We start from the raw sequence: 14545 nt of genomic DNA, 5'->3' as shown, positions 1-14545 counted from the left end.
ATTTTGAACACAATAACTTATACAACAATAGTGAAGACACTTATAATCTTAATATCCACAAGAAAAGTCCACTTAAAATATTTATAAAGAAGAGATCTTAACATTTATCATCTCTTATTAGAGCCCACTTTAGAAGAGGGCTGAGAAAAGAGTAAGCATTTCAGCAAACCCTTCAATATTTAAGAGATACAAAGGCCTTTAAAAGAAACCCAATTATTACCTGACAAGTGTCAAATTCTTGTTTATTTAAAAACAACTTGATTGGTCGGGAAGTCTCATGTGACAATATAACTAATCAAGAAAGAAAAGACTGAAGTCATAATGAATCAGACACTAGGAAACCACATCCTGTCTGCAATATTTACAGGTAATTTGTCTGTCTAATCCTTCAATACGTTAGGTCAATACCACAAGTCCCTGGACTGCATTCAGGCTAATAAAATCTCGTAAAGAGTTCCTGATGTCACAAAATAACCTTATTATTTTGGTCCACTACTCACCATCTCTTTCAAGGCTTCATACAACTGCCTCAGGAACTCCTGGAACTGAGGCAGGTGAAGACAGGTGTCTTGTTGGGTTTCCAAAGTGGATGCCTGGTCCCATACGGAAAGCTTCCGCATCCAAAACTGAAAATCAGAAGGAAGGCCTACTGAATCTTGAGCCATCTCAGAAAAAGGGAAAAGGTGATGTACCTTCACAGTGGTTTGTCACACACTGAAGGAAACAGTGAACACACATCGAATCTATAAGAAAGGGGGAAAGAAATGAAACATTTAAAAAAGGATCTTTTATCAATGCCTTCATAACCACTGATGAGTGAAAGGAGGATTACAAGGGACCAAAATAGCATGCCTTCTGTGAAGTCATCTTTGAGTTATTTTAAAATGTGTCACCCAGCTGTATCTCCAATTTTTACCATCTGAACTTTTTATCATGAGCAATATCATTACACTAAAAGTCATTATACCTCCACAGGCACATGCTAATTATGTACAAAAAGCACAGCTGATAATATTTTATATCTTCTTTTTAAGATTGAGCTATTTTTAAATGTTCTGAAAATGAAGTTCATTTGAGTATTTTAATGTAACGGGAAATCAAAAACATCCATGGGAGTTTCATAATAGTCTGTGCCTAAGAAATGTTTTTGAAGTTCTTATGTTTTATATGTACTTCTGGCTTCTCATTTAGGTGTAAAAAAAATCTCTATGCATTACTGTCTAATGAATTTTCTTCCTAGTTTCTCAATTCTGAGAAAAGAGTAAAATAATTCATTCCACATGCACCAATTTGAACAATCTGCTTAATTTAGTTAATGACTGCTGTATATGCTTGGTCTCCATTCACAAGAAGAAATCATATTTTGGTAAAATAAGATAAACTCCAATTGTTGAGGAGATATGCCAGTCCTAAGTGACAGAAAATAAAAACTCATAAACTTGACTTACCACATCTGAAGTACATGTTAAAAAGAATAGTGGAGTTACATGCAGAGTGAGTGAGTACCTCAGGCAAAGATAGGTAAGTAAACTCCAGGTGCCTCACCACCATCCCAGCTCCTTGCCATCCACACCCATGGGAAGCATACTGGGCAAAGAAGGGAAGGCTGCTTCTCAACAGGTGCAGGCTTTTACAGACTCAGTTTCCTGGGGCAGGGATGATACTCAGCTATCTAATTTCAAAAGATTACTCTGCAAGTGGTAAGTGAGTTTAAATCTTCAACAGCGATAATTAACAGATAAAGTGCTCCCAATTAAATGCCCATAACATCAACAATGGAGGTTTTCATTACTAAACAGGAAAATAAGAAAAAAAATAGGAAGATTGTACAATTTTGCCGCAGTGCAAAAAAAAATCTAGACCAGGAAGATGAATGTTTTAAAATAGTACTAAAAATTTAGTTCTGAAAAGTACCATAAAATTTTTTAGAAGTTTAATTATAGAGGGAATATATGCATACTGTCAAATGGCGCATACATAGTCAAAAATCTAGACGTCTGATTCCTCTTTCTCTATCTTCTTCATCCAAGCCACCACCAATACCTGTCAATTCTACCTCTAAAATAAATATATGTGATTTCATTTGACCTCATTCACTTCTCTCCATTTCCACTACTGCCATCCCATCCCATTCCTGTCCATTTCTTCCCTAGAGTCTTCTATCTGGTCCTACCTATTCATCTCCAGTTCATTTTCTACACTGTCAACAAAAAAACTTTCCCAAATGTAAATCAGACCTAGTACACTCCTGCTTAAAACCCCCTTCAATACATTCCTTGGAAGGAAATCTCAACCCCCTACAGAAAAGATACCGGCTCCTTACCAGAGTCTCCAAGGCCTTGTAAAACATAGCTCCAGCACACCCTCCCACGTCCTATGTTGCCTCTCCCCAGCTGACGAGAGTCCACTGCAGGCCTTTCATCTGTTTACCAACACACCAAACCCTCCTTCCAGGCCTTTCTGCTGATGCCTCCACAGCTCTGAGCACAGCGGTTAATTACCCTGGGCATTTATTTGTTCACTCAGTTATTATTGCCTCTACCCGTACATGCATTCTCTGTCTTCCTTGAATTTAGCCCAGGCCTGGAAAATACTCAATAAATGTTGAATGAGGAAATATTTTTCAAAGTATAGTTCTAAGCTAAATGTTATAACAAAATGCTTTTCCAGGTAGAGCAATTTAATTTTTAAAAGGTAACTCCCCCCAAAAAGAAATTTTGAAGGTATTTTATGTTATCTATGTAAAACTTAATTATTAATATCCCATTTTATAAATATAGTAATAGCTTACATATTCATATAATTACTATGCTCTTGGCAATATATTAAATACCTTATGCATACTAGCTAATTTGATCCTCACAACAACCCTATGAAATGGGTATGTACTACTATTCTCATTTTACAGAAGCACAGACAGATTATGCAATTGCCCAAAGAAAGATTATGTAAAAGCCAAAGGAAGTAACTGTTAGTAAGTAGCAAAGCTATGGTTGTGGAATTTGAATTCAGACTTCAGCCCTGAAATCTGTGCCCTTAAACAAAGAAATAAACTGAAGAAACAAAGTGATGAATTTCTAACATGTTTCATATGGCTCTACATGTAAGTCAGTTTAGATATTTGGGGACATCAAATTGAAGAACTTTTTGATAGAAGAGACAAGAAACTATTTTATTTTAACAAAATTAAAACAACCTTTAGTTTAGCAATGGAAATGCATCTGATTGTTTTAAATGGAAAAAGCTTTAGGGATCATGCAGTGCAGTGGTCCTGGACGCTCTATTTCACAGCCTGTCTGGGGAGTGGGGGTAGTGGGAGTAGGGAGATGATAGTGGTTGTGAAACAGGTGGTGCCCTGGTTGTGATGGTAGCAGTGGAGGTGCTGCTGGCATTTACTGTCCAAGAGCCAAGGATGCTGAACACACTGCAATGCACTGGGACAGCAGCTCAAAAAGGACAATGGTCTTCCCCCAAAGGCCAACGATGCCCCTGCTGAGAAATGCTGACCTAATCTGCACACTCTGGAATGGGCAGCTGTTGGTTTTGCCTGTTTACCATTCCTCCTCCATTTTTAGATATAACACCTTACTTTTCCTTTAGCAAAGTATCTCCCCTATATTCCCCAAGTCTTGGCAGGTCCATTAATCAAGGTACCTATGCCATCAGTCAAGGGGTGAGATGATGATTCAAATTAGGCAAACTAGACTCTCTACTGGGAATCTGAATCTTGAGCAGATTGCCATAAAGGTGGAACTAAGTCATTCAAAGATTCTCTTAGTCTAGATCCCTATGTCATCTTCTTAACAAGGTATGACTTTTCAGCTTTCTCTTTAATTCTGTCAGCTACCCAGGGGCCGTCTAATAATTTTTTTTTTCTTGCTTAAATTAACCACTATTGGTTTCTGTGATTTTCAATAAAAGAACACAAACTGATACAGTCTGATGTTATACAGTATCGGATACAAACTGATACCAGATAATGGGCTGCAGACAACAGACCTTTGGAGGAAGGAGGGGAATTTAGAACTGCTACTGGGCCAAGTCAGGTAAAATGACAGTGAAACTTCTGTTCCTATTAGGGAACTGGAAACCAGAAGTCCATAGAAGAAGAAGGTAATACAGATCAATGAGGCATCACCCTCACACAGGGGTCCTGAATCATTATACTCTTCTAGTAGGAATGGCCAAGTGAAACCACTTGACTATCAAAAAAAAAAAAAAAAGTCACACATCTGATGACTTGCAGAGAACCTCACTCCCCAGCTGAGGGGCCAATGGGTCTTAGTCAGTGATATTAGGCTGTCATAAACATAATCAAATGGTGACTCCCAACTCAAGGTGTACTTTTAGATATGAATCCTAACTGGGGCAAATTAATACCACCCTTGCCACCTAGAATACAGTTACGAAGCTGGTAAATGCATTTCTCCATGGGGATAAACTGAGGACATGAGAAAGCAGGTGACTTTCACCTGACTCAAAGATATCAACTCCAGATACAGCACATTACACTGGTCTACCATATTGAAGATACCAGGCTGATCAAAGTAGGAAGATACGGGTGCCTTGTTTGTATTCCATATGGTGGGATATAAATCCCATGAACATACAGGGCCTGCCACTTCAGGAAGTTTCTTGTAATCCAATGGTCTGTGGTCCGGTCAGGATATGCCCTTTAAAATGAGGATACACAAGAATCTAGTACCAGTGGTTGCCTCCATTGTGGAGACCTAAGTAGATGGATAATAAGTGCAGGAAAGGAAATGTCCTTTTCTGTACTTTTACTGTACACCTTTTTGCACCTTTTCAATTTAATGCCATGTGTACTAGTTACTGACTCAAAATTAATAATAATAAACAAACAAAAAAGAAAGTGAATGATAACTGCTATACCTTACACCTGCTAAGAAGCAAAATGCTTGGCTGATACCTCTGGGATTCTGAAGGTAACATATACTACATGGGTTTTAGACCATTTATCTGCTTCTACACACTTGCCTGGCTGGCAAGGAGAAAACACGGGTAGGCCCAGAGGACTAATCACTACACAGCTTATCTGTCCATACTGAAGTGCTCTGCCACTCAGCTACGACCCAGCAGATCCTACACTCTTTAAAGCCTGTGTGGAAGATCTGGATTCTGGAAAAAACTTATGGCAGGCCTCAGTGACTGGACTGATCTTCCAAGCCACAAAGCTGGGTGTACCCAGCAGCACTCTATCATCATGTGCAAATTATGCCTGCTTGGTCAAAATGCATGAGTGATGTTTTTGGATGCTATCTGTATATGTCTTGCTTACTATGTCATATAATTTTTTAAAATTCCCTTCTCTTTCATTTTCCCCTCTCCTACTACTGCATATATAAAGTATATAATTAGTAGATAAATTTGCTAAAATCTATAATTTACAGATAATAACAAAGATGGGAAAAGGAACTGACATTATCCAGAACTTCTGGACTTGAAGCTAGATGCATTAACTAGGCATTACTTTGAATTACCTCCCTTTTTGGAAGGAAGAGAAAGCTAAATTATGTTAGTGGAAAGTGTTTTAAAAATTCTGTGTATGGAAAGCAATAGGTTTGAATGTCTTGAGTAACCAACAAGAGACAGTGGGCATATCTGTTGTTTTTGCCTGCCTAACACCCTTTTCCTGTTCTTTTAATATACAGTCAGCGCTCCCTATCCACAGGTTCTGCATCTGTGGATGGAAAATTTTTTTAATTTCAGAAGGTTCCAAAAAATTTGCCATGCACCCACTACTGTTTACAAAGCATTTATCTTGTATTTACAACTATTTACACAGCATTTATTGTATTAGGTATTGTAAGTAATCTAGAAATGATGTAAACTATATGGGAGAATGTGTGTAGGTTATATGCAAATATTATGCCACTTTATAGACGGGAATTGAGCATCTGTGGATTTTGGTATCTGCGGGGGTCCTGGAATAAACCCCCTGCAGATATCGAGGGACAACTGTATACGCACCCCACTTATGCTCTGAAAAACTGCCCTTCTTTTCCGTATAGTTTTAATGAGACTGGTTTGCCTCCTCAGAAGTGGAAGAGTTAACACAATTCTAACAGACAAAACTAACAGCTAAGGAATACACTATACAAATAAAATGAGTTTACGCCCTTTTTATCTGACATAAAAAGTAGACTTTCACCCATTAAGGAGAGTACTTTATGATGATCTCACTTAAAACACAAATTGTGTGGCACAAGTGAAATTCTGTTTATGATGTTTTCTTTCTTTTTTTTTTTTTTTTGGTACTGTTCAGTGAGTATTTTTTAGTATACAAAAAAAAGTAAACAGCCAAATGAATCCTATGTACCCTTTAAACAGTTCAAACAATTATCAAGATTTTCCATTTTTAAAGCAAATCACAGATACCATATCACTTTACTCAAAATACCTTGATTTGTGTCTCTTTTTATAAAGACTTAAAATAGAAGAAACTTAACTACAATATCTCTTTCATATCCAATAAAGCCAACAATGATATCACCTAATAGCCCTTCTATGTTCAAATTTCTTAAAAACTTCCCTTTATATTTGGATCATTTATATTCGGATCCAAACAAGACCCACACATTGAATGTAGTCAATATTGATATTTCTCCTTTAATCTGTAACAAAATGATGTAAAAAAAAAGGCTTCTCTAATCTGTAACAAGTACCCCTCTTTTATTTTTTTTAACCTCTTCATATCATTTATCCCCGGGAAAAACCAACACATTTGACCTACAGAATCTCTCACATTTGTGCATTTAGCATTTCTTGTGGTGGTCTTTAACATGTTTTGCTCTCTCTTCTATACTGCTTGCAAACTGATAGGTAGACCTAGAGGTTTCATTAGATTCAGAGTTAGTTCTTTTGCAAGAATACTTCGTTTGTGGTGTTGTGTTCTTTGAATCAAATCAGAAGTAACATAATATTTGGTTGTCTCATGTATCATAATGTTGAAACTGATCAGTGGTTTCAGGTACTGTCAAACAAATCCATCCATTATAAAGTTCACCACCACCTTTTCTCTAATGGTTTTAGGATCTTCTGATGATCATTTTAGGTCCATGAGAGGTTGAAAAATAGTGATTTTTCTAATTTTATCCATCCTCCTGCTTTTATGATGCTTCCTGACATACAGAAGTTTCACATTTTTAGGTAGTCAGGTTAACAATCTTACCTTTGGAACTCCGATGTATATCTCTCCAATCCTGTGAAATTGCCAAAAGTTCTGCTAACTTCTCTCACTTTTAGTAGTACAGGCCCTCTTCTAGGTTCTTGGTCTCTCCCAGCTTCTCAAGAAATGACAAATGCCCTGAGGCTGAAAAGCTGCTGTGAAATGTCTGGTCAGAACTTTGCACCTCCCTTCATCCCAAGATCTTAACCCCTTGAGTCATGAGTACCTTCATAGTCCTCCAGTATCTTCCAAATATGTTTTATCTGGCTTTTCTAGCCACTCTAAAATAGCTGGAGGTAAAGTCTATAATAAGTTCTCTTGATTAACCAGGATAGGTGAGGTAGAAAAAAGTATGATACAGACTATATTTAATGCAAACATACTTTCTTTAAAATTGCACCCAATTTCAGTTCTATTTCAGACTATATAGTTGAGACCAACCTTCCTGCTGAAAGTTATTCTATAAGGCTACATGAAATATAAAAACATAATTCAAAAATCACCAAAGAAACAGCAAGATACTGCGGAATTTTCAGAGAAAGATCTTGGCACATAAGGTGGCACAGGCCTAGGGAGGCTTTTCTGATCCTGAAGAGGTAGTTTAAAGACAAAGCAGCAATTTTAACAGCCTTGCTAAAGAGTAAAAGTAGGAGGCCAGGCCTGTCAACGTGAGGTCCTGGTAAACCACCCCACATTGAGGACTGCACCCACAGAGGTCCACCCTGAGAGTATGGGTGACCCAGAAGTAAACCAGCCTGCATACAGACTACAGCCTAACTATGAAACTGAAACTGAATTAAGGTGGTCCCAGGTTGCTAGTGCTGCTAGGTACCTGCAAGGTGCAAACAAAATTCCTCTCTGGAGAAAAATAACATCATCATACCTTTCTAATTATTTCTGAAAATAATTTTTTAAATCCAACAAAATTAAATAATTAAAGACAGGCACACAGGAAGAAAAGAACACATGAACAAGAACCCAAAAACAATGGACAAGAACAACAACAAAAAACCCCAAAACAGAGAGGTACTCAAGATAGTTCAAAAACTAGACAAAAACTATAAAGTAACGAAGAGGGTCCCTTGTGAAGATAAAAGCCAAAATTTCATCAAGGAACTGAAAACTATAAAAAAATGACCCTGTAGATGAAAAACAAACAAACAAATAAAAAAAGCAGGAATTCTAGAACTAAAGAAAAACTGAAATTAAGAATTCAACAGATGGGTTTAACAGCTAATTAAACACAGTTGAAAAGGGATTTGATAAACCTTGAAGATACATTAGAAGAAACTATCCAGAATTCAACATGGAAAGTAAAGACAATGGAAAAATACAGAAGAATGGATAAGATACACAGAAATACAGTGAGAAAAAGCTAGAAAACCTATCTTCAATGCAATGAAAGGAAGAAAGGACCAACCTAGAATACTACACCAAGCTAAAATACTCTTCAGGAATAAAGGTAAAATAAAGCCCTTTTGACACACTGAAAGAATCTGTCACCAGTAAACCTGCTCTAAAGGATGCTCTTCAGGCAGATGGAAAATGATTCCAGATGGAAGTCTAGAGATGTCAGAAGAAATGAAAAAACAATAAAAAATGATAAATACATGTGAAATTTTAAATTAACACTTATGATATAAAATAAGAATAGTATTATTGGGGTTTTATACATATATATACTGAAATTAAAATATACAAAACAATAGTACATATGCCAGGAGAATGACAGACTTAAAGAGTTCTAAAGTCCTTGCATTTTCCAGGAAAAGGAGGATAAAAGTGTTAACATTTGACTTTAATAATTCAAAAAAGCATACCATAATTTCTAGGCTATCAACTAATGGAAGAATAAAAGACAGTATATAATTTCCAAGTTATCAGGGGGGAAAAATTCATAGTAAAAAACACTTAACCCCCAAAAGGGCAAGACTGGAGAGAAAAGGAATATAGAATAGACAAAATAAATAAAAAGCACACAATAAGATGGTAGATTTAAACTCAAATATATCAGTAATTATATAATATGCAAATAGATTAAATTCTACAAGTAAAAACCAAAGATTACCAGTTTTGAATTTTTTAAAAAGCTAAATGTTGTTACAAAAGACACATCTAAAACATAAGGATATAGGGATTACAGACAGGTTAAAAGAAGAATAGGGAAAAAAATGGCATGTTAACCGAACCAAAAGAATCAAATAGAGAGGGTGGGAGGGAGGCACAAGCAGGAGGGGATATGGGGATATACGTATACATATAACTGATTCACTTTGTTATACAGCAGAAACTAACACAACATTGTAAAGCAATTATACTCCAATAAAGATGTTAAAAAAGGAAAATCAAATAGTTTCAATTTAAACACACTTTGGGGCAAAAAGCATTACTAGAGGTAAACAGAATCACTTCATAATGATAAAATGTTTAATTTACCAGGAATATGTGACAATTTAAGTCTGCATGTACATAATAACATGGGATGTAGAACAACATATAAAGCTTAAAATATAACACAGAAATTAACATAACTACAATGAAAAATAATAAATTCCAATCATAGCAGGAAATTTTCACACACTTCTCTCAGTAAATCATAGGATAATCAGACAAAAATCCATGAATTACAAGTTTTCCCTCAAAGCACACTCTAAGCTTATGTACATTAGTAGAATGCTCGTAGCAGTATTATTCATAATAGACCTAAATTGAAAACAACCTATATGCCAATCAAAAGTAGAATAAATAAAATATTCATACAAGGGAATACTATGGAGCAATGAAAATGTAGAAACTACTACTACAGTCATAGAGATGAACTGATAATCACTGGTTGAGAGAAAGAAACCAACCCATAAGAATATAAGGTATGATTCATTTATATAATGTTCAAAAACAGGTAAAACTAAACTGTAGTGATTACCCCAAAAAAGCCAGGAAACCTGCTACATTTAGAGGAAAGGAAGCAGTATTATTGGGAGGGTATGTGAGAAAGGCTTTCAAGATGCTGGCAATATTCTATTTATTGACCTGGATGGCAGTTACATATGTATTAACGTTTCAATAATTTATTAAAGTGTAAATCATGTTTATGCACTTTTCTACATGTATTATTTCCACAACTACAGAAAAATTGTTTTAACTTCTAGCTACATATTTGCCATACAGATATCACCCCAAAGGTAAGGAAAAAAAAAGAAAACATAGTATAGTTTGTAAATGCGAATCAAGACGTAAAGTACTTGATGAACATAATAAAAGGTTTTTTTGTTTTTTGTTTTTTTTTATAGATGTGGCAGGAGGTTTCATGGGGTATGGGGCTTTAGGGTTCAACTTTGGAGCCCCTGAGAAGGGATGATGCTTTCACCTGTAACTGTGCTGGGGGAGCTCCCTATGATTAGAGCTTCAGACCTTTTTTTTTTTTTTCATTTATTTATTTATTTATTTATTTTTGGCTGTGTTGGGTCTTCGTTTCTGTGCGAGAGCTTTCTCTAGTTGCGGCAAGTGGGGGCCACTCTTCATCGCGGTGCGCGGGCCTCTCACTACCGCGGCCTCTCTTGTTGTGGAGCACAGGCTCCAGACGCGCAGGCTCAGTAGTTGTGACTCAAGGGCCTAGTTGCTCCGCGGCATGTGGGATCTTCCCAGACCAGGGCTCGAACCCGTGTGCCCTGCATTGGCAGGCAGATTCTCAACCACTGTGCCACCAGGGAAGCCCCAATAAAAGGTTTTAAATTGTTGAAATAGTCTGCATTTTCTATTTTTTAGTTGAGTTCTATGCTTGAAAAAATTAAAACCACCAGAATTGGCCAGGGATACAGTTCTAGCGCTTGCTTCCTCTTCTTCATTCCTGTCCTCAAAATGGCCCCATTTTCCCAATCCTGGCTCTGAGGAAGAGAAAATCCACAGCCTTCTCCCTCCATCTCCCTTCCCTTAGCTATATGGCTACTGCTTTGCCCGGTGAGGGCCACTGCCACAAGAAGGGAGAGATATCCAATCTACCACGCAGGAGAGGATAACTGGTGAGAGCATGAGGTGGTCTGTGCTCAGGTATGAGGCAGTGTCCATGTATCTCAAAAGAAAAGAGAGAGAAATGCCTGCCTTGTAAAATGGGGATGATTCTTCAGATTCACAGTGATTTCAACTTTTTTCACAAATCCACTGATTTTTTTATACCAGTTATTCTGCACACTTACTACACAACTGAGAATTAACTATACTTTTGATTGATACCACATCTTTTGATTGGTACCAAAATCCTTGATACTGCCCTGAATGTAAATCCTTGGCTTTCTTATGATCCTGCTGAGTGTATATGCCCTCACATGGATGTCTATGCCTATATTCATTTCATACAAACAACTAAAGAAATATTGTTTAGCATCTTTTATTAAAGAGCATAAAAGAAAGGTGGACGTTCAATGACATATTTCCTCAAAACTCAAGATTTTAACACGTATTTTGTGCACACACACACACACACACACATATATTACTAATGTATACTAATGTAGCAAAAGCAAAGGGCATGGAAAGTTAGAAGGAAATCCCCTTTTTCATTTCTTGAATATTTCTCTTTTAGCACATTTACACAGGTTCCTAAGGAATCAAACCATGATTTCACCTTCTCTACATACAGAGACTAAAAATAACAGAAATTGCTAGTCTCCTCAGTATATATATCCAAAACAAAATAAAATGACCTTCAGAAATTCTTATGTAGAGTGAACTAAAGGGAAAGTCCTATGAGCAGAGAGACCTAGACACCTGAATGGAAATGACTGTCCTGTGAAAGATTCCCATGTGCTTGTTCATGTCCCTGTTTCCTGCTGATCAGAGGAAAGCAGGAGGTGGGAGGGGGAGGAGTAAAGTGGCAAGGGAAGCCAGCTATGGGGTCCAGCAAACATCTGAGATACCAAAAAGAGACAGGGTCAAAATGGTGTCAGGTTGGGATCACTGCATTTGCCCTTCCCCTCCCATCTATAAATTGGTCAAAAGTTACTTTGTTGCTTGCCAAGTACTATTCTATGAACTCAAATCACATGGCACAAAGATACACTATTGCATACCCTCAATACCCTCAATGTCTATGAGGGTTCATACTCAGACTCAAAGTACAGCAGGTGAGAGAGAAGTAATACTTCAGGGCTAAAAGATTCCCCATCTTGGTTGACTTCTGTTCTTTAGGAAAAGGATATATTCAAAAACTTCATAGAAATGTCGACACAAGGTATATGGATTTCACCAGGCACAATTCATTAGAGTAGAAGAAGGAAATAAAAGCATCAAAACACTTAATGTACTGTCTGAAGAAAGACAACAAAAAGTGAAGAAACAATTGGGAGACAGGTTGGAACAAAATGTCCTAATTCATTAAAAACAAAAACATTTCCCTTAATTTAGAAATCAAGAGGTTTAAGAACCTGGCAAGGGACAGCCCTATGCCAGTGGTTCTCAAATTATCTTTCAGAAAGCAAAGTGGGTTCCTAAAGTTCTATGTTAACACCTGAGCATTTAAGCAGCCCCGACTTCAAAGAGCCACAGGCAGGGCTGCACAGTATGTCCAATCTACCACAGTGCTAGGACTAGTGACCAGTAATGACATGAGCAATTTCAGCCTCTTGCTTAACATTATATGACATTATTTCCCTCTCCTAAGTTACTACGTTTCAGGATGGAAAAATAAACATTCTATAATTTAACCTGTGATATTCTGGTCCTCCATTTGCATTACTGTTGGTTGAATGATACTTTCACATCTCAAATGGTGGTTCCATCTAGGAACATCTTAGAACTCAACCTTTTAAAGATTTTCTGAAAAGTCTAAAAAGAATCCCTACTCAGCTGATATGATGAAGAATCTGATACCTTTAAAGTTCTGTCAAAGGCTACAATTGCCATGGATGAAAGAAAAAATATTTTAAAAATCATTTAGCCTTAATCATCGTTTTCTTTCATGGCAAATATGAGGTAATCTATAAAGCCATGTATACAAATAAGAGTAGCCAGTGTCACATTTTGAATAGTGTGAGAAATTCTAAAGCAGTTATTATAAATTAATCATGAGCACTGAAGTAATTACCAAGGTCCTACCATCTATACCTTCTAAACCAGTGCAGTGTGTAAACACCTAGGATGACAAACGTGAAAATAACAACAGTGATTATAGAGCTTTAAAGCTCTTTTAAAAATCATTTAGCAAAATGAAACCTTGTGTAAAAGTTCTACATACAAAATGGACAGACCCATGCAAATCATATATCTGATAAGGGATTAATATCCAGAATATACAAAGAACTACAACGCAATGACAAAAAAACAAATGACCCAGTTTTTAAAAAATGGGCAAAGGGCTTGAACACACATCTCTCCAAAGATATACAAATGGCCAATAAACACATAAAAAGAAGTTCAACATCACTAATCATTAGTGAAATGCAAATCAAAACCACAATGAGATACTACGTTATACCCATTAGGATGGCTATCATCAGAAAACACAAAAAACTACTACTACAAAGCTACAGTAATCAAAACAGTATGGTACTCCTACAGAAACAGAACTATAGGTCAACAGAACAGGACAGAAAGCCCAGAAATAAACCCACACACCTATGGTCAATTAATCTATGAAAAAGGAGGCAAGACTAGACAATGGAGAAAAGACAGTCTCTTCAGTAAGTGGTTCTGGGAAAACTGGAGAGCTACATATAAAAGAATGAAACTAGAACATCTTCTAACACCACAAACAAAAGTAAACTCAAAATAGATTAAAAACCTAAATGTAAGGCCAGATACTATAAAACTCTTAGAGGAAAACATAGGCACAACACTCTTTGACATAAATTACAGCAATATCTTTTTGAATCTACCTCCTACGGTAGTGAAAATAAAAACAAAAATAAACAAATGGGACCTAAAGAAACTTAAAAGCTTTTACACATCAGAGGAAACCACAAATAAAACAAAAAGACAACCCACACAATGAAAGAAAATATTTGTCAAACGAAGCAACCAACAAAGGCTTAATCTCCAAAATATACAAGCAGCTCATACAGCTCAACATCAAAAAAAAACAAACAACCCAATCAAAAAATGGGCAGAAGATCTAAATAAACATTTGTCCAAAGAAGAAATACAGATGGCCAAAAAGCACATGAAAAGATGCTCAACATCACTAATTATTAGAGAAATGCAAATCACAACTTCAGTGAGGTATCACCTCACACTGGTCAGAATAGCCATTATCAAAAAGTCTACAAACAAATGCTGGAGAGGGTGTGAAGAAAAGGGAACCCTCCTACACTGTTGGTGGGAATGTAAACTGGTACAACCATTATGGAGAACAGTATAGAGTTT

At 36.6% G+C, this 14545-nt stretch overlaps 1 protein-coding gene across 8 annotated transcripts in view; it reads right to left on the bottom strand.

Moving 5' to 3' along the window:
- FANCC (FA complementation group C) overlaps positions 1–14545 on the bottom strand; it is a 268384-nt gene that overhangs the window by 178184 nt on the left and 75655 nt on the right. For 5 of the 8 annotated variants that reach the window (XR_009008706.1, XM_057548933.1, XM_057548934.1 and 2 more), the window contains exon 2: positions 501–743. Coding sequence is in view for 7 of the 8 variants with exons in the window: in XM_057548933.1 (XP_057404916.1) it covers positions 501–665 (165 nt within the window). In the remaining variant the exon portion in view is untranslated. The remainder of the gene's footprint in view (positions 1–500; positions 744–14545) is intronic. The other 3 variants (XM_057548936.1, XM_057548935.1, XM_057548937.1) reach the window with 1 other exon arrangement.

Source organism: Balaenoptera acutorostrata, chromosome 6, assembly GCF_949987535.1.
Source record: "Balaenoptera acutorostrata chromosome 6, mBalAcu1.1, whole genome shotgun sequence".
Lineage (NCBI taxonomy): Eukaryota > Metazoa > Chordata > Mammalia > Artiodactyla > Balaenopteridae > Balaenoptera > Balaenoptera acutorostrata.
This window is presented reverse-complemented; position numbering and strand designations above follow the sequence as displayed.